The sequence below is a fragment of the Lygodium microphyllum genome, chromosome 9, assembly GCF_053477565.2.
Source record: "Lygodium microphyllum isolate KBCC chromosome 9, Lygodium_microphyllum_v1.1.10, whole genome shotgun sequence".
NCBI lineage: Eukaryota > Viridiplantae > Streptophyta > Polypodiopsida > Schizaeales > Lygodiaceae > Lygodium > Lygodium microphyllum.
The window spans coordinates 59,893,446-59,921,051 of NC_141143.1; the positions used below are offsets into that span (position 1 = coordinate 59,893,446).

The 27,606-nt window shown below is 41.2% G+C and overlaps 1 protein-coding gene across 5 annotated transcripts in view; it reads right to left on the reverse strand.

Annotated features, from left to right (window-relative positions):
• Positions 1–3,355: 3,355 nt before the first annotated feature.
• The window catches only part of LOC148031083 (nuclear poly(A) polymerase 4-like), a 56,501-nt gene continuing 32,250 nt past the window's right edge, over positions 3,356–27,606 (reverse strand). For 2 of the 5 annotated variants that reach the window (XM_087684611.1, XM_087684607.1), the window contains exons 5-13: positions 6,453–6,515; positions 6,207–6,368; positions 5,901–6,014; positions 5,750–5,812; positions 5,325–5,654; positions 5,041–5,211; positions 4,188–4,922; positions 3,982–4,088; positions 3,356–3,833 (exon numbers count right to left, since the gene is read on the reverse strand). In XM_087684611.1, coding sequence (XP_087540737.1) covers positions 3,803–3,833; positions 3,982–4,088; positions 4,188–4,922; positions 5,041–5,211; positions 5,325–5,654; positions 5,750–5,812; positions 5,901–6,014; positions 6,207–6,368; positions 6,453–6,515 — 1,776 coding nt within the window. In that variant the 3' untranslated portion in view covers positions 3,356–3,802. The remainder of the gene's footprint in view (positions 3,834–3,981; positions 4,089–4,187; positions 4,923–5,040; positions 5,212–5,324; positions 5,655–5,749; positions 5,813–5,900; positions 6,015–6,206; positions 6,369–6,452; positions 6,516–27,606) is intronic. The other 3 variants (XM_087684609.1, XM_087684612.1, XM_087684610.1) reach the window with 3 other exon arrangements.

The window sequence follows — 27,606 nt, forward strand, 5'->3', positions numbered from 1 at the left end:
TTGAGAAAGAGGACTATCTTAACATATCTCCTAAGGATAAGTACATACTAGTTTTAAAAAATATTAAATGGTCAGATTCTATAGTTTATTATTACATAAGATAAGACATTTTGACTCTCAAAATTTTTAGTATATAAAATGATTATGCTATTGATTGCAAATAACACTCGTTTATTTTTGCTACTAGCTTTGGGACATTGATTGCTTCTCTTAACCGAGAAATCTCTAAGTATATTTATTGCTGATAAACTATTATCAATGGAATTCTTTTCGAGATCTATTTCAAACAAAGTAACATTTTTCAAAGCTTTTGATTCCATCACAAACTACTATATTTTTTTTCCTTACATTAAAGAATATGCAATTTTTTAACATAATCAATATATACTTCTTTATTATATTTATTTTGTACTAATATTTCACCTTACATTAAAGAATATGCAATGTTTTAAAATAATCAATATATACTTCTTTATTATATTTATTTCATACTAATATTTCAACTTACAGAGAATATTGGAGTCTTATATATATCGATATACTCACTAAAGAAATTATATCGCATTGCAGAGGACATTGGAGTCTTATATGTATCGATATATTCACCAAAGAAATTATCCTTACGAACTCTCTTAAGTGATATCTATGGCCAAGTAAAAATGTGTGAAATAAAATACTTTTTACTTTTTGATTAATTATTTACTACCTTCTTGGACACCACATATAAGGATATTTTTTACCTTTAAAAACCATATAACTTTCTCTAATAAGAAGCACCGTTGTAAAGTGATATGTATACTTGTGGATAGAGAGTGATTTCAAATATCTGCAAGACTAGATTCAAAGATACTCAAGATAGATAAATTGAATATAACTCTCTTTCATTTTGTTTATTCTTTTAAGAACCCTTTTTCAATTCACCAACTTAATATATTTTCTCATAGTGTCAAAATTACCCTAACTCATATATGCAGTAGATAAGAGAGCAACGTATAGAGGACAATCACACCAATCTATCTCAACTCTCCTCCACAAAAATCTTCAACTAAGAGTGAGGGCAAGAGCAATGGCAAGTTATTTGTAAAGACTAGCAACGTAAACTTCAAAAAAAAATGACGACACTTTTCCTTCTAAAGTTTCATCCATCTCTTCAGTCTGAAGAGAAAAGAATCCCTGTCAAAGTCAAATTCTTTCAACAACAAAAAAAGCCATTGAGGAGACAAAATCTTTGTAGAAAGCAAAAAAAAAAAAAAAACACTACTAACAAAGATTGAGAAATTACTAAATACAAAAAAAGATAAATGGATGCAAATAAAAACTTGAAAAAATCTCCTTTGTTAATTTGCATCCTCGTAGATTTTCACTTCAATTTTATAACTCTTAATTTAATAAAAATCTTTTTTAATATAAATATAGTAATTATTTTCATACTTATACCTCAAAACATACAATTACAAGAGACAAACTCATACAAAAGAAATAGCGTTCAACTCATTTTTTAATTATTTTATCAGACTTTGAATTTATATCCAAGATATATATACTGCCTAACAACTCCAAGATATCCCTTACGTCCTTTAGACTCTAATCAAAAGTGACATTTGCCTCCTTTTTTTTCATGTGCTATAACTTGCATCTTAAGGTTAAAGGACATACAATCTGTATCAAAATCCAAAAATATACGAATACCTAAATTATATCTTATATAATCGAAGCCCAAAGTGAGAGTTTGTCATTCAATGTTGTAAGGCAAATGCAAGGATTGAAAGCATACAATATACCTCATAGTCTTGCTCTTATAATCATACTCTCTAAATTTCCAGTCTTTTTATAAAGTTATCCAATTCCTCTTTTGCAAAATTTCTACCTAGCCAAGATACATTTGTCCTTTGTAAATGTATTATTTTAAAGTACACCACAAAGAAATGCAAGGATATAAACCATAATAACAAAAAATCTTCTAGAGATCCTTCTAACTATCAAGAATTTTTTTAATATCCTAACATATTTTAAATTTAAAAATGTCAATCGTTATCTTATCAAAAACCTCTCAATTTAAAAATACAAATTCAAATTGATAATGATAAATCCTCAATATATCCATATATATCTTCTTTAAAGGAAACCATATAGCATGCATAATATATAAAAACCCTTTACTCACTAAAAAAACCCTCATCAACATAAATAATATCTACGAATACCTAATAAATTGAATGAAACATTTCACTTGAGCTTCTTACAAATTGTCATTCAATACTCATTGACAAAAATATATCTACAACCAAGAATTTGTTATTGATACTTGCTTAAATATAAAAATATTACATACATTGTCAACTCGAATTACAATGTGTTTGATGAAAAACACCTTTGTTTTAGATAAAAATACATATCCTTGACTATGAAAAACTTGTTACACTTTTACAAACCACCCTTCAAACATAATTTTGAAAGCAATGATAAATCCAAATGATGATTTATAATCTCTCGTTTTTTTTTTTCACCTTATGAGAGCCTTTACAAAAGGACAACATGGTAATCTAATCATTTATGCTAAAGATTTTGTGCTCTCACTTTGCGTCAACTCCCTAGCTAGAGAGGATACAAGAGTTTACTAAACAATGACATCTTCTAGATATCATACTCAGATTAAATTCGCAAAGAAAAAAGCTCACCGAGATAGATGAATGAAGTAAATGAATATTTAAAAAAATAATGAAAATATATTGAGCACCAAAAATATGAACTTTCAAAAAATCATTATTAACTTCACAATATCTTTATCATGTTTTGTTAAATTTTATAAGGAAATAAAAACCAAGACTACCAAAACATGTCAAACTTTGGAGATTTTGACTAAAAAGAAAGAAAGAATCACGAACTGAACTCTACTATCTACAAAAGAGAGCACACAAAAATACCATATTCTTACACGCGTGGCAAATTCTCTTTGGGTTTTTTTGGCATCCCGTGATTAATAAAAGTGCATTTTTTGAAGCATTTTTAACCCTAACGTAGCTAGAAGTACAAGAGCATTTGTAACCACTTCATTTCCTTCTTTGCAAGACCGTACTACAATCTTCGTCATTGTACTTCCCTTGCTAATGCTAACACTATTCCATGTGTTTTCCTAGTGTTTCAAGCATTCTTGGTGACGCTCTTTGTGCATAAGCTTAGTCAAATATTGGTTTCACAAAAAATTGGCAACTTGAATAACCACTCAAAAGCTAACAGTTGAAATAAATTTAGATATGCTGCACTCTGATTTATTCCGGTGTAACTGTCCAAAGTAGCAATCTAACTTAAGACTAGTAGGCATTTACTTCATGTTTGTTACTTAACAACAAAGGAATTCTTAAAAAACCAAACACGTGAAGGAGAGATGACTTCCTCATGGAGTGGCATGAATGTATACCGCACATAAACGTACAAGTTCAGCCACAGGTTGGCCTACAAAATACTTCAAGAAGATCGTTTCGGAACATTCCTCTCTTTTCATACAAAGTAATTGCTTGAAGGTCCTGCATTGGCATCTCCAGCAGTCCAACATTATTCTCAGCTGCCAACCTCATTGTACAATGCAATCAAATATTACTGGTAGGGTGATCACCCTGTTGTGGATGTGAAACAGTGTAGTTGTAATAAAAGAGCCTGCTAAAAGTCCCCTTGTTGAATGAAAACCTCCACATTTCTAAACTTGAAGCATGCATCTGCACCAAGTTTGTGCCGCCCACATTTGGAAGCCGAAATGCAACAAAGGATAACCACTTACAGACATCACAATTTGACCAGTAACCCATTACATCAAGCTGTCGAGGGGCAAATTCAATCTGCAAACAAAAAACCCAAACAGTCAATCAACCAAGCCTAGTCTGTTTTTCTTGCATGAAGCAACACCCCTGGAAAAGAAGAACATGAACAATTGAAAAAACTAAGATCCTTGTTTTGCAAGTCTAATGAAAAGAAACCAGAAGCAACCTGATAAGTGGCTTCCTAGAAGCAGCAGTGTTCCCAACAGCATGGCCTCCCGAGGCAATATCCAATTTCACTGTAGACTTGATAGTCAACCAACAAAGCCAATACAACTGATTGGAAACAAAATTTCTAACCATCTTAAAAATGACACTTTTGTAAACCATTTCTTGCCAGCAAACCACAGCAACTAGTTGAAATAGAAGGCGCACCTCTAGTTCTTCAACAATAGATCCACTTTGCCAATCGGAAGCATGAGAAGATACGGGAAGTGACCCTGTGCTTACTCCTTTGCCTGACCCTGACCCATTACCTTTGATTTTTGGGTTTCTAGAATCCCTGACTTCCAAGTGATGGATGTATTTTTCCGTACTTCCTACTCCACATTTCTGTAACAGATCAAATGCAGTTGAAGATTGCCCATTTGCAACCCCTTTAGGACAGATGTCTTGATTTGTAAGTTGCACCAATGACTCTGATGGGTTGCTCCCCCTGGATGTTTCTTCAACGCTGCTTAAGTGCACTTCTGAAGTAACAGCAGCCTCAACTTTACATCTTTTTATGTTTTCTAAAGACCCATCAGATTTTCTTTTACTCTTATCACCTACTGAGTCATCTACTTCCTCTCCTGCCTGGCTTGGTCCAGGAACCCTCTGTGGCCTAATAGGACGAATACCACCAGGAAACACAAAAGCTGGAATCTGCTTGCGCCGAACATGTGAAACAGATATCTCCATGCCTGGCTTCCAATTATAATATAAATTCACAGAATGCCGGAACTCTTCCACTGTTCCACGAATGTCAAACTGCTGACCTTCCCGAACAGGAACACCCTGCTTACGCTGTAAGCCCATAAAAAATGCAGTGTGCTGAACTTGCCTAGACGTATCCACATATTCACAGGGATACGGATGGCATAGGAGCATACCAAAGGTGTCACGTTCAATCTAGTCAGCAAGCCACTTACATATGTCACTACAATGTGTTTTCTGCAGCACCGCAACTACTGTTACCAATAAAGTAGTAAATGACCAGCATCCAGCAAATTAGTTGTGTAGAAGGCACCTTCAATGTCAATTGTCTAAGGCGCGACTCCACCCAACCTTTCCATGCCCGCAAGTCATCCTCATCTGCAGCTGTAATATCAATTTGCAAATAATTTTTGTAGGCCTCAAAAAATGGGTAGACCTCAAAGAGGGCACTCCATTCTGCTTGCCTCAACTCAACCGCCTGCCACTAAGAAAGTCAATTAAGACCAGTCCACAAAGTGCAGAAAGTAGACTTCCAACTCACAAACCAAAGACGCACGAGATGAGATGAAAAGCAAAAAGAGTGTCATTCATGGATACCTTGCACACATCATTACCGATCTCAAATTGCTGTGTCATAACTCGTAGTGTGCTAGTAGAAACATTGTAGCTAGAATTCATACATGGATATGCAGGTGTTATTATTGGCATCAAGTGTGTGCGATCGCGAGGATGCCTTCGAGGGTCCCAAACAGGAAGACCTAAAGATCCTTCTTCTATTTCACACAGCATTACAGGATTTGGCCATCTCCATTGGGTGTATACTCGAAAAAAGCGAGAAATAAGCATACTGGGAACAGCATTGGGATACAGCTGGCAGATACGAGCCACTAACAAAGCCCAATTGACTCCACCGAGAAAACCTGTGACCTGAAAATTTTACATAACACAAGCTGACCATAGAAGTCATTTGACTTGCAACTGAACTTCGGTATTTGTGTATTATATATATATATATAGCATACATTTGAATAAACTCCCCGTCTTCTAGCCCAAAGTTTCAAGCATCTCAGAGTAGTCCGAAAGTGCTGAACAAAAAATCAAATGTCAGGCTATAACATCTGAATTAGAATAAGTGGCACTGTCATTTGCATACAAAAGCTATCTTAAGTCAACCTGTATGTTTGGTACAAGCCGTAGAATCTGATCGGTAACCCTACAACCATTTAAACTACGCACACTTTGCTCATCCACATTCAAGAGAATAGACTCCTGAGAGATATCAAGATCCTACACCAGACAGGATTTTCTGTTACAGAATGGTGCAAATCCTCCTGCAGATTTGCCTTGCAGGAGAGTAGGGCTGACCAAAAGTTTACTTGTCAGTCATAGCGGGGAAAACTACGCTGATCATAAACAAGAACCATATGCAAACACTAGATGTCCATCGTTGAAACATCAAATAACACTTCGAATATTCACCTCAGGTATAACCCACAAGGCAAGCCTAGCATAGACAAGATCTATAGAAATGCCATTGAACTTGAACTTCAACACAGGAACATGTGCATCTGGAACAGGATGAAGCTCTGTGACTTCTGGCATTTCCATGAGCATGTCATGTAGCACAATGAAAAAGTCTTCCTGCAATATCATACATGATAACCATGAGACCTAAACAAGTGGCACAAGGAAGCAGAAAGGAAGGAAAACAAGGTAGTCATTAACCTCTCTAGTGGCATGTCGAGGACCAATGCAAAGAGTGTCAATATCAGCCCCAGGACCATGCACCTACAACCAAGTTCAAAGAGATGGAAAAAAAGCCACAGAAATGTATCAAAGATCTGCTTTCAAGGAGTAATCATGAAAAGGCAAGCGGCAGCTATTGAAATAATAGTGCAGAGGTCCACTCTTGAATGAAATTTACTGAACTTTAGCCAAAGAATCGTTCAAATTTTATAACCACATGAATTACTAACTCAAATGTTCTTCAATAACATACAACTATAAAATGCTTAGTGACAAAAAAACTTTCTATCACAATATGGAACTTTTTAAGTGTATAATCAATCCCCATCATTAGCACAAAGAGAACAGAAACTCACATAATATTAGGAATATTCAGACCCACCAAATAAATGTACCACCTCATTAAGAAGTGAAACTGGCCTTTAGAAACCTTACAGCCAGTAAACCATATTTTAGCAAACACTTCACTCAGCGTAACAACAAACTCATCAAGAAAAATCCACACATACACATGCTGGCCAAAATATATGGCGCTATTGTGGAACAAGCATTGAGTGAATGGGCTAAGATGCATGGCTTGAGATCAAAAGGCCAGGCAGGCTTCAAGAGGGGATATACAGCTCTAAACCATATCTTTACATTGAGGGCAATCATCGAAGATGCAAGGCATTCAAGAAAAAGATCTACTACTGTTTTGTGGACTTTCACAAGGCCTTTGACACAATGCCGCATTCTAGACTCCTGAGAAGAATGCAAAACATTGATGTGCCCATAGAGATAGGGCTTTTGCGATTTGGGCAACATTTGTGCAGCATTTGGTCATTTTATGTACATGCAGGTTGAATTCCGCGCAATTTGGACATCAACACTTGGTAAAATTTGGGAGTTTTGCTGAAATTGCTTTATTTTGGCAAAATTGGACAATCCTATGCATGACACAGGAAATGCAGATGTGTGTTTGACGCTTTTGAGCACAAAATTTTGGGGTTTTGCCCGTTTGTGTCAAATTTTATGCCTGTGGATACATGTACAACAGAAATTACAGCTGAAATTTTGTGTTTTCTCATGTAACGTGATGCACATGCCCTTGGAATAGCTGTAATCAGTTGGATAATGCTGTAGCACTTGTTTTGGCACTTCTAAAAATTTAATTACAGATCTGAAATCTGTACTTGTGCATGGTCATTTATTGCTGATTGGTACTTGTTTGTACCTTGGTCACTTGGGTGACAATTTGGGCTTGCATTTAATAGTTTTTTGGTCACATTTGGGCTGAAAACCATGGCTAGCAGCAATGACAGCAGTAATTTGATGCATATAAAGAAGCTTGAAGGCGCACATAATTTTGCAGTGTGGCAAAAACAGTGCTACAATATCCTGTTACAAAAGAAGCAAGCAAAGCCAATCAAAACTAAAAGGGTAAAGCCCGCGGACATGGATCAAGATGATTGGGATGAGTTGAATGAGCTTGCACGCTCAACCATAGAGCTATCGATTTCTGCTGCCTTGCTGTTCAACATTGAAGGTTTGGATTCTGCATATGCTATATGGACTAGATTGGAAGAACTGTATGCACAGAAGAGTGCTACAAGCAAAGTGTATTAGCTGAAAAACTTATGGATTTGCGTATGAAAGAAGGTACAGCAATGTCTACTCACTTGAGTGAGTTTAACTCCATTTTCAGCCAGTTGGTTGCCTTGAAGTTCTTGATTGATGAGGAATTTAGGCTACTTTCTTGCTTTGCACTCTACCAGAGAGTTGGGATACATTCAGGACTGCTATGAGCAATTCTAATGTGGTCCTTTTGTATGCTAATGTAGAGAGTGCTCTACTTATGGAAGTGATGAGGAATTTAGGCTACTTTCTTGCTTTGCACTCTACCAAAGAGTTGGGATACATTCAGGACTGCTATGAGCAATTCTAATGTGATCCTTTTGTATGCCGATGTAGAGAGTGCTCTACTTATGGAAGAGATGAATCGGCAGAACAATGCATCCAGTAAGTCTTCCAGTGCTTTGCATACTAGGGGCAAATCACAGCAAAAGGGCAAATATGATGGCAAGGGACGCAGTAAATCACGTGGCAAAGATGGTGAATGCCATCATTGTGGCAAGAAAGGTCACTTTAAACATGCCTGCTACAAATGGAAGAAAGAGAAAGGAAAAGGCAAGAAGACAGATGATTGCAAGGAAGAGAAAAAGGACAGTCAGCCTAAGAAGAGCAGTGTAAAAATTGAAGAGGTCAATGTAGTCACTCATGACAGTGATAGTGGGAGTGATGTACTCTTTGTCTCTTCACATTTTGGTGCACATGCTCTACTTGCAAATACAGATGATGACCTATATACCTAGATTCTCAATTCAGGTGCTTCCTTTCATGTCACCCCTCATCGTGAGTGGTTTTCCGCCTAAACAGGGGGTAGACATGGTGTTGTCCATGTTGGGGACAACTATGCATGTGAGATTACAGGTATTGACAGTGTGCAATTACAGTTTCAACATGGCTCTGTCTTTATACTTCAGCAAGTACGGCATGTACCTAAGCTCAAGAAGAGCTTGATTAGCACAGGGCAGCTAGATGATGATGGTTTTCATACCACCTTTGGTGATGGAAAATGGAAGATCTATAAGGGATCTAGCGTTATTGCCAAAGGTTGCAAGAGTGATACGTTGTATCCACTTCATGTATCTAGTGTGTTTGATCATGTTGTTGCCGTGACCGAGCAGCCAAGTGTTTCTTTGTGACATGGCCGGTTGAGACACATGAGTCAAAAATGAATGAAAGTGCTTTCTCGTTTGGGTTACTTGCCTTGTCTTCGTTATGTTGATTTTGAGCACTGTGATCATTGTATTTATAGCAAACATACACAGACTTCTCACAAAAAGGCTCTTTCTTTAAAATCTTCTCCTCTAGAGTTAGTACATTCGGATGTATGTCAAATGCCAAGATTATCTTTAGGGGGAAAAAAATATTTTGTCACCTTTGTCGATGATGCTACACGGAAAGTTTGGGTTTAGCCTATTCGTAGCAAGGATGAGGTGCTTGACAAGTTCAAAAAATTCTTGGCATTGGCTGAAAATCAGACAGATAAGACACTTAAGTGTCTTCGTTCTGACAATGGTAGGAAATATGTGTCCAAAGCCTTTCAGTCATTTTGTGACAACAAAGGGATAAAGAGCAAGCTCACTGCCCCTCGTAATCCACCCCAAAATGGAGTTGTAGAGCGTATGAATCGGGCCATACAGAATAAGGTCCGTACGATGCTATCTCATGCTGCATTACCCCATGGCTTTTGGGCAAAGGCTATTATGACAGCCATTCACTTGATTAATTCGGTCACCAAACAAGTCCTTTGGGGGGGGGGGGGGGGGAGTTCCCAAAGAAGCGTGGTCGGGCAAGCCACCTTCATATGCTCATTTGAAAGTTTTTGGCTGCAAGGCTTTTATGCACATTCGTAAAGAAAAATGCAGCAAACTTGAGCCAAAGTCCTGTAAATGCATTTTCCTAGGATATGGTGACAAGAGTGAAATGGGGTATAAATTGTGGGATCCCGAGAAAAGAAAAATAGTATGCATCAATGATGTTATCTTCCGGGAAGATCCCATGCACAAACAGCCCGAAAAGATTGAGGAGATCCGTAGGGTTGTATTACGGGAAGAAATACCTTTTGGACAGCAAAATGTGCCCGCTCTACAGCAACAAATATCTGCTGTAAATGATGCTGGAAATGATCAGCCAACTATTGCCTATGAAAATGAGCAATTACATGTGCAAGAACAACTAGGAATTGTCTAGGGCTACTAGACAACCTGACAGATATGTTCCTGGTGCAATTAATGTGGCTGAGTATGTCATGTTGACAGACTGTGGTGAACCGTCTAACTTCAAGGAAGCAATGGACAGGCAGGACAGCAAGAAATGGTATAAAGCCATGCTGTCAAAGATGGAATCTCTTGAAAAAAACGGCACTTGGGACTTGGAGCAGTTGCCTAAAGGACAGAAAACCCTTCCATGCAAATGGGTTTACAAAATGAAGGTCACTTCAGCTTCCTCACCAAAGTACAAAGCAAGATTGGTTGCAAAGAGGTACAAGCAGGAGTATGGAATTGACTTTGATGAGATTTTCTCTCCTGTAATCAAGATGACTACATTGAGAACCATTTTGGGCTTGGTTGCAGTTGAGGATATGGAGCTCATGTAGATGGATGTAAAGACTGCGTTTTTACATGGTGATTTGCATGAAGACATATATATGCAACAGCCTGAAGGGTTTATTGAACAAGGGAAAGAAAAAATGGTATGTAAACTCAAAAGGAGTCTGCATGGGCTGAAACAAGCACCAAGAGAATGGTGTCATAAGTTTCATACATTCATGCAGTCCCAAGGCTTTCATAGAAGTCAAGTGGATCACTATTTGTACACCAAGAAGACAGCAGATGGCAGCCTGATTATCTTGGTTTTGTATGTTGATGACATTCTGATTGCTGGCAGGGATACTCATGCTTTGGATTCATTGAAGCAAAGTCTTCATAGCAGCTTTGACATGAAGGATCTGGGTGATGCAAATCACATACTTGACATGCGAATACTCAGAGATAGATCTAAAAGCTTACTCTATCTATCTCAGACAAGTATATCTCCAAAGTTTTGCAACGTTTCAATATGAAGGGGGGAAAAACAATTGCGATTCCATTGCCTCCATATGTAAAACTCAATGCAGAGAACAGTCCTACATCTGATGATGAGAAGGCTAAAATGGCCAAGATACCATATGCTTCAGCTATTGGCAATTTGATGTATGCTATGGTTGCTACACGTCCTAACATTGCTTTTGCAGTGGAAGTGATTAGCATATGGCAAGCCCTGGCAAGAAGCGCTGGGAGGCAGTGAAAGTTATTATGAGATACCTCAAAGGCACAAAGAAGTTGTGCATTTGCTTTGGAAAGCAAAAGGCATCTGTTGTTGGCTTTACGGATGCTGACTATGCTGGTCATGCGGACTGCAAGAAGTCCACTTTTGGGTATGTGTTTACTTTCACAGGAGGAGCAGTCTCTTGGATCTCCAGGCTACAAAAGTGTGTTGCATTGTCTACTACAGAGGCAGAATATGTAGCTACCACTGAGGCATACAAGGAGGCTTTATGGCTTTCACATCTGGTGGGAGAGCTTGGCATCACAGAGTTACTTGTTCTCTATTGTGATAGTCAGAGTGCTATCATGCTAGCACGGAATCCTGTCTTTCATGCAAAGACAAAGCACATACAGGTGAAGTATCACTTCATTAGAGATGTACTTGGCAGCAATAGCATTAAGCTTGTCAAAGTACATACGGATGATAATCCTGCAGACCTTCTCAGGAAGGGTTTTCCAGCAAAGCGGTTTGCTCATTGCCGACAGATAATGGAAGTTGGATAGATATATTTATTTCAGCTTTGTACATACTTAGACTTAGCTGATTATTTTCTCCTCTTAAGGCACATTGCCTTTAGGTGGAAGATTGTTGGGAATAAAGGGTCATCCTGTCTTTTATATGTACACCGGTGTGAACACACCCTTAGCACATTGTACTTTCATACATATATCTATCTAAAACCTAAAGTGGTACTCTTATCATTGTACCGAAAAACGTGTTCAGCCTCTACTCTACTCACTCGCACTCTCTGTCTCTCACTGCGCGTAAGGTCTGTCTACCTCAATCTCCGTGCCTAACCTTGCCCTACAAAAAGGGCTCGATGAGCTCCAACAATCACACCGCTGTTAAAAGGAGTAATGAAAAACCTCCTCGTTTGAGTCGTCAAAGACATTGAACCGGTGTTAAGACATCTTCTTTCAACCTGCAAACATACAAAGGCTACTGCATTTTACTGTTGGAGAGCCCGAACACAAGAAAACCAGCTACACCTACAAGATAGAAGGGTTGCAGGTGTCCCACCTTTGTAGTACACACCCATCCACATCAAAAAATTTGCATTTGCAGCAATAAACAGCAGGCCGAAATATGTGTTTCAGCAACAGTGGTCCTCTTTGGCTGCAAACTTTGTGTCCTCACTTAGGTGATCATACCATGTGAGAGTGCGCAATGAAAGAGAATCACAAACATAGAGAAAGGGAAAGAGAGAGACAGCAAAAAGAGAAGATAATGTGAAGTGATAAACTGCACTAAATCTAAAATGAATGCTGAATATAGAAGGAGAGAGAGAATGGACTGATCAGTTTTGGCAGCACCAGAGATGGAGAGGGATATCAAAGTCGGGGTGTGCACCAACCACCTGCAAAAGAGAATGATCTGCCCCAGCCAAGTTTGTTAGCTATAAATAGCCAAAAAACTCCAAAACCGGCAACCTGATCTCACCAACCTGGCCCTAACTAGGCCGAGTGCAAAATATGCACTCCAACTCCAATAAAAAGTTGCAAAAAATACTGATGTGGAAGTCTTAGAGCAGTTGCAAATTAGCAGCCTATAGGAGCCGGAAATTGATTGACAGGATGACACAGGCTCTAAAATGCCTAACAAACCTAAGAAATACACAATAAAATGTGCATAAGGGAAAGAAATGCACACAAAACTCAGTCAAAGCTTCTATGTCTCCATCAAACTCTAACAGAGCTCACAACCAAGCGATGACAGACTGGCAAACTAAAATAGGCAAGCTAACAAATTAATGCTTCAGTGATTAATGGTAAGTGAGTTGCTTAAGCAGTATGCCTACTTTATAACTTAAGTGACTACTTACTGGGCAAAAGTTTCAATGTAACTTAACTCTAAGGTACAAAGTTTCAATTTAATGAAAGTTTCACATTACACCTTGTTTCCTTTACCGTACTCTTGTACCACACAGCCTGTATATTTGCCCACTCCATGCCAAATGTCAAATAGTTTGCTACCGACCGGTGCAATGGCCACCATGCCAAGAGCTAGAGGTACCACAATTAAATTTCGAAATCTTAGTGAAGTTTAATTGAATCATTTTTAAGTCCATTTCTCATTTTGTTGACAAGAATTATGTGTCATTCTCCTATGATTACTACACGTCATCTCATTAACAAGTATGTGTCATTCCCCAATAAACTCACTACAAGATGATGGCATCACTAAGATGTTTTCAAGTTGGAAAGCAAATAAAAACCATAACCATTGCAAATCTGATGACAGCAACAAAAACAAAAACTATACCAAGCCACAAAAGGATCTTTACAGTGTGCCCTTTTTTTGCTATTACTCTCCTCAGGTGAATCACAACTACTCAAGCTAGTATCATTCACAAGGAACTACTGTTTTTTTTTTTTACCAGTTCCAATTCATATCTATCCTTATCAAAGGAGAGCTCTTTCAAATCAAGTTTCCTCTATTTAGTTTCAATAAACAAGTTTGATTTGCATCATGATATTAGGCTTGAAAACATTCCCACTAGATATAACATTAAAGCTCATCATCAGACAAACACCTTCTATTATAGTGATTTCATACATTTAGTGCGATACATTCAGTACGCAAATATGTATGGTATAGAACGTACACAAAAAAAAAATTGAGAATATAATACGTTGTTTCATACGTTCATTAAAAAATACATTTAGAATTTTATATAAAATCAACCTACACATATAAAATGTGCAACTTAAAGATAGATCACAAAGGGGCCTATGCATTCTGGATAAGAATGAGAAGAAAGGAGAAGAGGAAGAGGAAGAGGGATTTGGAAAAAGGAGAGGATGCAGTATGTATGAATGAAACTTGAAATGATACAAGGATAATCATATACAACAAAGAACCACCAGAGTAGAACCATAGATATCCAAGGAGTGGACGATCAAGCAACTACCAAGGTGCCTCAAAGAGAACTTGAGGTCAATTTCGATCGTAATAGTGCCTAAAAATAAAAAAGAGTCATAATAAATCTCAATGCCTTTCAACAATGTCCCACATAAGCATAGCTTCATCATGGTTGTCCTCATCAAAATCTTCGGGAAAAGAAAAAGGACACTTAGGCCAAGGAATAGCTCCACATACAATATACCAAATCCGCTTTTGCACAAACCAAGCTTTCATCACAGCACTCCATACAAGATAGTCACATCCATGTAACTTATCATCTATAGAAGTGCACGGAGGAGCCATCTGCAGAGGAAAAGAAGAGAAGATAGAGGAGAGAGGGTATACGGAGAGGAAATACAGCCAAACCAATAGCAAAGACTTCACAAAATGAGAGTTCACATGCACTGTAACCAAAAATCTGATAAAAAACAAAGGCCAACTATTGCAAAATGAGGAAAAACCAATCAAAAACAGCAAAAAACAGCCTGTACAAACAGTCACCCCGCCATGCTTAGGGGCAGAAAACCAAAAACGCAAGTTGATGGAGCATTGAATGCAGCAAACGTATGATTACAGGCTGGAATCCAAGCGCAGGCTGAAAACCTAAGTTGCTGTCTGAAAAACGCAGGCCTAATCAGCAAGGGGAAAAAAGACCATTAATCAACAAAAAAATCGTAGCAGGAACCGAGATCTTGCAATCTGATACCATGTCACAATTGGTGCAGCAATGGAGACATAGACCAGTGCTGAAATAAACTGCTGAACACAAGACAAAAGGGAGAAGATAAAGAGGAAGAAGCATGAAAGAGGGGGAAGTGTGAAAGTAGAGAAGTTTAAATGTGTAACAGGCCAAAAAAAAGGGGCGAATTTTCAAAAAAATGCACCAATGGACATTTTAAATGGTCTCACACAAACCATATGGTACTCTATGAAACAAATGTACGGTATGGTACCATACGAAACGTACCATGTGCAATGCAACCATGCCTTCTACTATCAAATTACATGGGTTCAAGTAGTTAATAGCTGCTCGGGAGCTAGTTGCATGTCAAAAACTCTCTATGAAGGCTATGCACACTTTAGTATGCAAGTTCAATGACACAAGTATTTTCCTTTCCATGCAAAGGTATGGCTAGTAGGTATAAGCCTTCTGCAAATAACAGGATAGAAGGATCTGAGTTAATGTACCCAGATAAATCAACCATTCTCCTAATTTTCCACTCTTTTGACTACCATGCTTTGCACTTGATCTATCATCATGCAGGCGGCAGCACATAAGAAAATTCACTAACATTGCTACCAGTGTAGTATACAGACAGACATATTTCCAAAGAAGATATATCTGTTCCTTCCTCATCAAAGTCTAGACAGCTCTTTATCATAAGCTTCTGCAGTTTTACATCTCTGACCACAAAGGCATATATAGAGAAATGAATCTCTTTCAAGCAGCTATACACTGAAGAGACTACATTGTCATGGCTTCACAAACATGATGTGAAATTGCTCTGAATTATAGCCCCAACTTCTATTCAGGTACAGTGATGTAAAAAGGAAGAAATATCCTCCTGCCTATGGTTGGACTTCAAATGGCAATGCCCCATGCATAGAATGTCAAATGTACATTATGTTTTGCAGAACCCACTGGGGATAAATGGCGTTCTCATGAAATTGAATTATTTTACAGCATAGTTTAACCAAGGGCTTGTGTAAATGGAGCATTCAGCTTCAGTGTTACGGTCCAGCACTTTTGGCCAAAGCAGCATACATTGTGAATTTTTGGCAGATGTATCAGAGGTCTCATGAGATAGCTGCTGTGCAAGGTCTCACACCACCACAAATTTTGCACATGCCAAAACCCGAGTCTCCAGATTGTGAAGTCCAAATTCTAGTATCAGTGCTACAAGCACAATCCAATTACATCACATGCACAGAGCATGGGGTGTGATGTGGAATCTGTCAGATCAATCCCTACAGTTAAACAGTCCATTGGTCCCACACAATCCCTTACCTTTGTAGTTGGAGCATCCTGCAAGTATCAGAATACAAAATAGAGAATTATATACGAGGTATGAAAGTTTTTAGACAAAGAATAGGCTCGAGGTTAGCCAGTCCAGAGAGTCAAAAGTGCTATTTAAGGGACCTATTTGATCATGGTGGCCAAGGAAACCATCCGTCTTCATCATCCACCTCACCTACCAAGTAAATGAACAAGCATAGCCTCACCCTACACTTCTCTCTCCCCCTTGTCAAAAGTGGTGCAGCAATGGAAGCATAGACAAGTGCTGAAATAAACTGCTGAATACAAGACAGAAGAGAAAGAAAACAGAAGAACACTGCAAAAAAAAAGAACTCGGAAATGTGCTTAGGAAATGGAATCCATATACAAAACACGAGACAGTCATGCAAAGCGGTGAGTCACTCGCTACGTGGGCACTCACACCAGCTCCTCTCTCCAACGGGAAGACTTCAATCATTATATATGGCCTTATTTTTTGGAGTACAAGAGCGCTGCATACTCCCATTTCTACGAGTGGAAGGTGTTTGTGGAGACATAGACTACTTCCAAAGTTCGTGGAGTACGAGCAAATCATGGTGGCAAGTTTACTTCTAACCTTTGTTCTCAGTTTTGCAAGGATCGTGGCATTCAGGTGGAGTATACACATCCGAACATACCTTCAGAGAATGGTGTGGTCAAGCGTGCGAATCAGAACCATGCTAGAGATGGCTCGATCGATGTCAAAGCATCGGGGTCTTCCTCATACCCTTTGGGGTGTGGCAATGGCTAATGTGGTTCACATCCCCAATGACCTCTACATTACAGGACATGACTTGTTATGAGGCTTTCTTTGGTCGAAAGTCTTCCATATCTCATTTTTGCATCTTTGATTATGATGCATTTGTCCATGTGGACAAGAAGAAGAGGAAGACGAAGCTTGACTCCAAGTCCAAGAAGCTCATCTTCGTGGGCTATAGCACTACCACGAATGGCTAACAACTCCACAATCCAATGACAAGGAAGCTTGTGGTGAGCAAGGATGTGATCTTCAATGAGGCTTCGGCCTCCGAGGATCCTATTGATGGTTCTATTGTAGGTGATTCTTTGTCATCAACTAATGCTCCCCCACCCTCAGTTTTGCTTCTCCCTTCCAGGTTGCCTCTTTGCACCCCTTCTTCGTCTTCGGCTCCTCCCCCTCTTCCTCCATCCTCTACTCTGGCTTCCCTACCACCTCTGCCGGATGCAACTACTTCTTTACTTCTTCTACTTCATCACCTACTTCCACCCCTTCTACCTCCATCCGAAGTCTTCTAGGGATGCTCAGCCACCATCAAAAGGGGAGCCTTCTTGAGATGCAGAGATACCTTTCCTTGGTGAGGGGGAGTCCCTACTCTAAACAGATGCTATAGCTCATGCAGGGTTTAAGTGTTTCTCACTTTCCTACTTCTACAAGTCCACGCAGATCAGCTCACATCCCCCCAAGCCGAAGGTGATAGGTGTGAAGTGGGTCTATAAGACCAAGTATCTTGCAAATGGTTCCTTGGACAAGCACAAAGCCTAGGCTTGTTGCCAAGGGTTTTGCTCAAAGGATAGGGTTGGACTATTTTGAGACTTTTGCACCTACCGCTTGGATATCTACTATTCGGGTTATTTTGGCTCTTGCATCCCACCACTGCTGGCTTGTTCATCAGATGGATGTAAAGTCTGCCTTCTTAAATGGTGTCTCTGAGGAGCAGATATATATTTCCCATCCTCCTAGTTTTCTTGTTGTAGGGGAAAGAGGACCATGTCTACATATTGTAGAAGGCCCTATACGGCCTGAAGGAAGCTCCCAAAGCGTGGTACTAGAGAATTGATCACTTCTTTCTTTCAAAGTGGCATCCATCGATCAGCTCGTGATCCCAACCTATACTTCCAAGTTACAACTACCAAGTGTATTTTGCTCATCTTATATATGGATAATCTTATCATTAGAGGGAGCCATACTCAAGAATATGATCGTACTCGAGAGATTTTAAGACAAGAGTTTGACACGACAAATCTAGGAATCCTTCACTTCTTCCTTGGATTGAAGATTTATCACATAGCACAAGGCATTTTTGTTTCGCAACACACGTACATTTCTGAGCTTCTCTCAAAGTTTGGTATAGCTGATTGTTGACCTATTTCATGCCCCATGGACCCAAAGTCCAAGCTTTTGGCAACTAATATTGCCCTTACAGATAATCGTTACAAGTGACTTGTTGGCTCTCTCATCTAGCTTATCCACAAGATAATCCTTTTGTTGTAGCTCTATTGTCTTCTTTCATGAAGACTCCCACTCAAGAGCATTTGACCATAGCCTTGCATGTTTTTTGTTATTTACAAGGGACACGATCCTACCGGATCATGTATGAAACTCTATGGTTGGAGTGATTCTGACTAGGTAGGTGATGTGGATTCACAAAGATCCACTACAGGTTATGCCTTCTCCCTTGGATCTTGTGTTATCTTGTGGAGCAGTAAGAAGCAGCCTACTGTGGCCCTTTCTTCTACAGAGGCAAAGTATCGTACCTTATATTCCATAGCTAAGGGGGCAGTTTGGCTTCACCACATGTTGGCAGAGCCTGGCTTTCCTCAACCAACACCTACGGAGTTGCATGTGGACAACTAGAGTGCTCTAGTTCTGGCCAAGAACCCTGTGTTTCATACTCGCATGAAGCACATTAAGGTTCAATATCACTATGTTTGTGAGCCAATCATGGATTCTGGGCTGGCGGTGGCCTACTGTCCCATGGAGAACAATGTGACGGATCTCTTCACGAAGCCTTTGCCCCACACTTCTATGCTTCATCATATGCAATTGTTGGATCTTCGAACTCTCCTAGGATCTGAGAGGCAATGTTAGCCTGCCTTCTTTAGTCATGACAGTCTGTCATCTCATAAGTTATGAGCTCCTGTCAAAGTCTAACAGAGACACTGGAGCTCTGACAGTTTCGTGTGCATTTCTATGCATTTCTTACATTTTACGTACCTTTCTAGAGCATTTTCCTAGTCTATCAATTAGATTCCACCCCCCTACCAGTGTCTATTTGCTCAACAATTGCCTAGCATATTTTGTCATCATTCTTCCATTCTTTTTCTATCCAATCGGACTACATTTATTGCAAACGTACCAGCACCTGGAGCAAGTCGGCAGGATTTAGAGAACCTGACAGCAATCAGCTAGCCTTCAAGGAGTCTGGCTATTTCCACAACCTACACTAGGTTGATCGCAAGTCTTTTGGAAGCTTTACAGTCTCCATCTCCGACAGTCTCTGACATTGGTGCTGCCATCATCATCTCAACATGATTTGGTGCCCTCACTGACACTTAGGATTGCGTCCAAGGACTGATCAATCCTCATCACTGTATTCAGCATTCTTCTTCAATTAGTGTAGTATTTCTTCCTTTGTCTTCTACTCTCTCTCTCTCTCTCTCTTTTTCGTGAAGATAATTGAATTAAGTAGTAAATATTTACATCAGACCATCAGGTCAGCAATCTCTCTATGTCTCTTACTTTCTGTTACATCAGACCATCAAGTCGTCCAAGAAACTCTCTCTCTCTCTCTCTCTTTCTCAGAGGGAGATGTCCAATGCCTTCTTTCTAGATTCACACACTCTCTCTCTCTCTCTCTTCTTCTGCGACGCTGAAAGAGCACGGACCTCAACTGCGACGCTGAAAGAGCACGGCGATCACCACCTCGTCTATGTTTGTTGTCTTGTCCACACTAGCATCGCGGGCATTGACACGGCATAATTTTACAGAAAGCAGCATCGACCGGCGGTTGGAACAACGGCCTGGAGCTAAAGACTGAACTAGGGAGGAATCAGCAGTAGACAACATTGGCTGAGCCTAGAGCACGGACCTCAACTGCGACGCTGAAAGAGCACGGACCTCAACACTCCGCTGCGAGATCCGGGAACGAACAGCCTTTTGACAGAATTATCTTGTTGGAGCTTTCAAGCAGCCATGTACAGTCTCAATCAAGTTTACAGATGCAGAAACACGAAAGCAGGCCTCCATTCGTAAAGAAAATGGTCTCTCCTCAACATTTCCTGTCTTTCACAGTAGAGAGACAGTAGCAGGGGAGGTGTGGATAGATCCATTGCCAGGCAAGAGAGTGGAGCACTTGGGTGTGAAAGTTGAACTTCTTGGGCAAATAGAGTTGTCTTTAGAAAGAGGTCATGTATACGACTTCACATCTTTGGGCATTGGAGGATCTGGCATTTCTGCTCTCGCTTTTCATGCTCTAAAACAGCCTGCCCAGCCTGGGGTCACATACATTCAGATTCGTAGTGTGCAGGATTTTTCTGTTCTTCCAAAGGGTTACACATTGTCAAGCTTAGAGGCATTGCAGAAGGAAGGCTCCTGGAATGTGCAAGCTGGGACAGCATTTGTGGATGTGCAGTTTCAGGAGGAGGTGAAAAGTGGGAAACTTTCTTCATTAAAGGTGGTCTCTCTGACATTCAACAGGTCTATCGAGGGGGCTCTTTCCCCGTGAGGCGACATGCCGCTCGAGCTCCATAACGTGGAGCTTCTAATCAGCCAAGCTATCAAGGAGGCGAAGAAAGATTTCAAGAAGGATGCGGATAATGCCTTGAACCAAGAAACCCGCCGGCTCCATGAGAGGATCCGGCAACTGGAGGAGATGGTGAAGACACTCACGGAAGAGAAGAGGGATCTCAAAACCGACCTAGACAAGCTACAAACGGAAGTGTCACATCTACGGGAGGCAAGAGAGGACGCGGATTTCAAAGCAGACCTCCGAGAGGCTATCACGAAGGAATGCCGAGAGGACCTCCAGGTATGCATTAAAACCGAAGTTGAGGCTTCGAGAGAGGGATGGGAGGAAAAAATCAATACAAACATGAAGGAAGAATTAGAAGGGAATAAGGAGGGGTGGATTGAGGTAGTGAAGAAGAACATTAAGAAGGAGGTCCAAGAAGAAAATAAAAAGGAGGTAGTCCGGGTTCAGGAGACCTTAGAGAAGGAGAGGCTCAGGAACGCGCGTAGATTGAACGTGCGTATTACCGGGCTCCCCGAAGAGGCCTCTCCGGAGGAGGACGCACGCGGGCTATGCACCCGACTAGGGTAGACGAGCATGCCCTTTACTCAAGCATGGCGTGCAGGACGAGATACTACCAGGGTCAGAGCTCTCATATTACATATGAGCACACCGGAGGACAGAGCCGCTTTCTTTCGGAAGCGGATTTCGCTCCGAGGGATGACTGGGGCTCCCATCTTCATGGATGAGGACCTGACTCAGATGCAAATTGCACACAGATGAGCATGCATGCCACAGATAGTCCAAGCACGTAGAGAAGGCCGTAAGGCCTTCTATCGAGATGGCCGGATTTTTAAAGATGGACACCCCACCAAATAGGGGGGCGTGGCCTATGAGACGGCGCAGAGGACTGTACAGGAGACCCCGATACATGTGGCAGTTTGGAACTGCAACAGCTCCCTATGGTCACGACCGGACGGACTTGAGGAGATTTTACCCGACCATGATGTTATATGCCTCACAGAGACACATGAGAGCCCAGAGAGAGGGCTCCCACGCATTACAGGATTTGAGTGGGTATCTGCATACCGGGCTACTACTAGGCTGAGCACATCTAGGGGCTCAGGAGGGGTGGCAGTTCTATTCCGTCAGGGGATACAGAGACATATCCAATTAGTGAGACGAGATGAGGAGGCCAGTTACATATGGATCAGAGTGCAGATATCAGATGAGAGATGGATCTATATGGCAGTATGCTACTTTTCACCACGAGGGTCCAGATATGCTACTACACAGGGTGATATTCAGGCCAAAGATTCCCCCTCCCCTTATTCACAGCTCTCAGAGGACATTATTCTGTATTCTAGTTTGGGTGAGGTCTTCCTTATGGGGGACTTCAACGGGCGCACACAGAGCCGACAATGTGAGAGTTTTGATATGGAGCAGCCAGAGATCATGAGAGCATTAGACCCTGAGGAGTTGGGGATCAGTAGGGAGTCAGCAGATACTGGGCCAGACGCCACAGGGTATGGAGGGCATTTACTTGAGCTTGGTAGTAGACATCATCTCGTTATTTATAACGGGATAGCACGATGGCCATATTCAGGAGGTCTTACATGCTTCCCACATGGGGGGGACGAGAGTACTGTAGATTATCTGCTCGGACCGATCAATGGGATGCATACTATCGAGTCCTTCGGCCTTGGGAGACTTCCACTCGGTGCCGATCACACCTTTCTCAGTTTCTCCTCCTCACCTCATTACCATCACCACCTGCAGATATCATACCCCACATGCATACTACCATACACTTCACTCATGAGCTCTCACATGTTTACTCACAGCATCTAGAGGAGCACATGACGTCACTTGATCCATACACACCCCTTGATACACTGACCACTGATATCACACGCATTCTGCATGATTCTGCTACACTCAGTTTTCCACATCACACATACACGCACCCCCCTCAGACCGGTACCATGCCACAGAACAGGTGGTATGATGATGAGTGCAAAGATCTACGTCGACAGTTACGCGATTTGGAGGCCAGAGGAGAGATCACACACAGACAGGCGCAGAGACGCATGCACCGCTTGACCCACCGTAAAAAGCGGGAATGGGAGGAGGAAAGATATTGGGATATATACCACCTTCTTATAAGTAGAGATTGTGCAGAGGCATGGAGGCAGATCAAAGAACCACGCTCACCCACACCGATACATGACCGTGCAGTATGGCATGATACGCACAGAGTTTATATCATGTACCCGCACAACCGCTGATACCCACACCATGTACACCGAGACCAGGTATTTCATCCTTTTTCACCACTAGTATGGTGAAACATGCTATCTCACGGTTACAGCATGGCCGCGCTCGAGACCAGTTTGATCTTCAAGCAGAGCATATTATATATGGCAAAGACACATTGGCTCCACTCATTGCTCACCTCTTCAACCGTGCATTGTCTGAGGGGTTTCCTGACTCGTGGACAGAGCACACCATTGTACCTATCCACAAGTCAGGGGATCCTATGGATCCTAACACATATAGAACCATCATGATTGGGCCAGTTTTGTCCAAACTTTATGGCACGGTGATGGAGGAGAAGCTCAGCACGCTGGCAGAGAGAGAGTGCATGCGCACACCCGGACAGGCAGGGTTCAAACGGGCATTTTCTACCATAGACCACATCTTCACTCTCCGTTGTCTGATCGCCCAGACACGAGTGAAGAAACAAAGATTGTACTGTTGCTTTGTGGATTTCCGCAAAGCCTTTGACACGGTTCCGAGAGAGAGGCTTTTCACACGCCTACTTGAACTGGGGGTGGATGATGACATGATGTGGGGTATTTATGCACTATATGAGCGGGTTACTGGCAGAGTCAGATGTCCGGGAGGTATATCAGATCCCCTTGTGAGCACCATTGGTGTGAAGCAAGGATGCCCACTCTCACCGACTCTATTTGGGCTATACATTGATGAGATAGCAGAGTTTATTCAACAGCGAGTCGGTGGAGGTATAGACCTCAGTGGAGCCACAGTTCATATCTTACTATATGCAGATGACATTGTGTTGGTCTCAGACTCAGCTCAGGGATTACAGTAACAGTTATTAGCATTGGATGATTTTTGCATACAGAGATGCATGACAGTGAACCTTGGTAAAACCAAGGTTCTTATATTCCATACATCAGCTCAGATACGCAGACAGAGTATTTTCATGGCAGCAGGAGGGAGTATTGAGGTCACTGGATCATATGTATATTTGGGAGTCACCTTTACAGCAGCTTCAGGGACTTTCTCGATGACACAGGCAGCTCGTGACCGCCTCACTAGAGGATACTCAGCATTGGCTCTTATGAAGCGACAGTGTCATCAGGCACATTTCCAGGAGCCCCGCACCAAGGGATGGCTCTTTGATACTCTAGTCACTCCAGCACTGATGTATGGAGCAGCTATATGGGGACCAGGCCTTGCCGATTATGTATGGACATTGATGGAGAGACTTCAGGTGATCATGATATCTAGATTGATTCGCAGCAAGGCCTCGGTCCCACATGACATTGTGCGAGCAGAGCTTGCCACACCGCCCATGCTAGTCGAGGCATTATTTCAGACAGTCTGCTTCCTACACAGATTTCAGGATATGGACAGAGATCGCATTGCATATAGAGCATATATGGCATCTCAGGAGATGACTCGAGCGGGGGATACCACATCATGGTATGCACAGACTAGAGCTTGGTTTGACAGACATGGGCTGGACATTGATAGACTCCCACCTCTTCTATATGATACTCAGGCTCCCACTTACACCCTCTCTCTCTCTGAGAGGAACAGAGTCATCAGACAGGAGATATGGCATATTTATATACAGAGGACATGGGGCCCTGTACAGCCACTGCCATCGAAGATGGCACATTATTATACACAGTTCTTGAGGATATCAGAGCAAGGATTCATAGAGATTCTGAGATATATGCAGATCTATATGCCACATCGATTGAGAGTTCTTATTGGACAGCTCAGGGTATCATCACATCAGCTTATGATTGAGAGTGGCAGAGCCAGTGGCATCCCGCGGGAGGAGAGGATATGCCCCCTTTGCAGATCAGAGGTGGAGAGTGAGGAGCATTTTGTTCTCAGATGCCCGGCATACTCAGAGTTGAGATCTAGATACACATTGAGCAACTCACTTCAAGGATGTATGACTGATATGGATCAGAGATCATTTGGCCATTTTCTGAGAGAGGCATGGCACATCAGAGAGCAAAGCACACAGCGGGTTCCTGTCAAAGAGGGGCTCACCCAGACGACTATTACACAATTCCTTCAAACAGACAGAGTGAGAGCTACTGTACCAGCCTCCAGCCAGACCTCCGAGCTCACACTACAGCAGACTAAGGACCAGCGTACCCAACGCCGCACGAGGATCCGTGGGTTTCGGACCCCACAGCCACACCGACAGGAGATCCGGAGGATTCTTGATCTACATAGACAGCAGACTGAGATCCGACGACACTCCACACATTGGATCTCAGATCTCCAGTTTGCTCTTTCTCCACCGCCGATGTACCACATCCTGCATCCAGGAGGGATCACCTGCTATTAGCGACTTCGACGACTGCTACTATATCCCAGGATAGTATATCTCCCTGCATCTGTTACATATACACATCGCACCACTTTATCACAACCGACAGTTGTTCCCCTATCACAACCGACATTTATTCCCCTTTTGTAGCCATTATCTGGAGTACCAGAGCTACATACGCACATACACATACATGACACTTATCACACTCACAGCACTGTATTTTCAGTTTCCAGTTTTTAGCTTTTCGTTCAGCACTTTTATTTTGGATAGCTGGACCTCATCAGTTGTATCACAGTTTGTCTCATAGGCCAGCTTTGGTCTTTAGAAGACGTTAATATAGCTTTCTCTCTCTCTCTCTCTCTCTCTCTCTCTCTCTCTCTCTCTCTCTCTCTCTCTCTCTCTCTCTCTCTCTCTCTCTCTCTCTCTCTCTCTCTCTCTCTCTCTCTCTCTCTCTCTCTCTCTCTCTCTCTCTCTCTCACACACACACACACACACACACACATACCACAGACAACGCGCATAGCAAACTAGCGAAAGAAGAGCAACGGATGGAGAAGAAGACCAAAGGAGAGCAAGTGCAAATGAGAGCTATAAAATGAAAGTTGTATTGCCTCCATCGTGTTATGATTTACAAAAGATATTTATAGAGTTACAAAGTATCTGAGATGCAGACTAAGTCAACAATCCACTAACAAAGTGGAGATTATCATATTTGAAAATGAGGACGGATAAAGCACCCGAATAAAATCCGCTGTTTGTAGTGGCTACAGTACACTCTTAACGGCTACAATGGTTAGTGGCTACAGTGTAGTGGGTATCTTTTCATGGGGGTTTGTGCTCTTGAGTGCGAGAAAGCAAATCCACAAGGACATTGTCTTTTCCAAGTACATGTTCAAAGTTGATGTCTAGCTCATCAAAGAATAAAGACCACCAGAGTAATCTTTTATTCCCTATTTCTGTAGGGGCTTTTTTGGTGAGGTAACCCCATACATGTTGTAAGTCTATCTAAACTGTGAAAGTGACAAATTCAACAAAGATACAAAAAGCTTTAATAGCTTTGATGATGCCAAGAATATCTCTTTGGTAGAAGGGATAGTTCCTCTAGGTTAGAGAGAATATGCCAAATATATAGCGACAAATCTAGAGGCCATCAATTTCAGTGGAGATTTTAAGATGTAAAGTAGGATGTGAAAGGTGAGATTGGGAAATATCTTCACATAGGACAATGCCAAGGCCAGTGTCAAAAGCATCTATCTAAATGACCAATGGATATCCAGTATGAAGATGTAATGGTGGAAGGTTTTGTACAAGAGCTTTAATTTGCTGCAGAGCAGTTGTATGGATAGATTTCCGATGAAAATTATTTTTTCTTAGCAAAGGGTAAAGGTCTTGGGTATATAAGGCAAGATTGGAGATAGATGAGTTAAACCAATTTAAACATCCTAACGGTTATTTTAACATTTCTACATTTGGTAATTTGGCTGGGAAATTTAAAATGGTTTTTAAAACATGATCCTGTAATTCCACCATACCACGATGGAGCCTCAAGCCCAAGAAATCCACCTGTGTAACAAACATGATAGACTTAGTAGGGGATAAAACCATCCCTGCTTCCTCCACTGCCAATATAAATTGTGTCAGATGATTTAGGTGTTCTTGAATGGTCTTTGAGAAAACGAAAATATCATCAATGTAGACCAAGCAAAAAGGAAACTGGGAGAACACTGAGTCTATCCATCCTTGGAGCTATGTGGGGGCAATCTTGATACCAAAAGGGACAACAATCCATTGGTAGTGCCCTTGAGAGAGACAAAATGCAATTTTATGTCGATCCTTCACTTTTGATTGGTGATTGCCAAAACCCAAATTTCAAGTCAAATTTACTCAAGATTTTTGCTTTCCTAATTCTCTTGATCAACACATCCTTGAGAGGTATAGGATGTCCATGTCCAATTAGATACTTGTTGAAAGATTTGTTGTTGATCACCAAACTTTTTTGCCATGCGTTTGCTCAAAATGCTTTTTGACATAAAAAGCTTGGGAAGAGCAAGCAAAAGTGGTTTTTCTGTAATAGGGCAGCAATTTCTGCTTTGAATAAAACCAGATCTTCTTCTTTCGTACCCTTATGGATAGCTTTGGAAGGAACAGCATTGTCCTTCAACGGCAAGGCCATAGCATATTTTTGTCTTT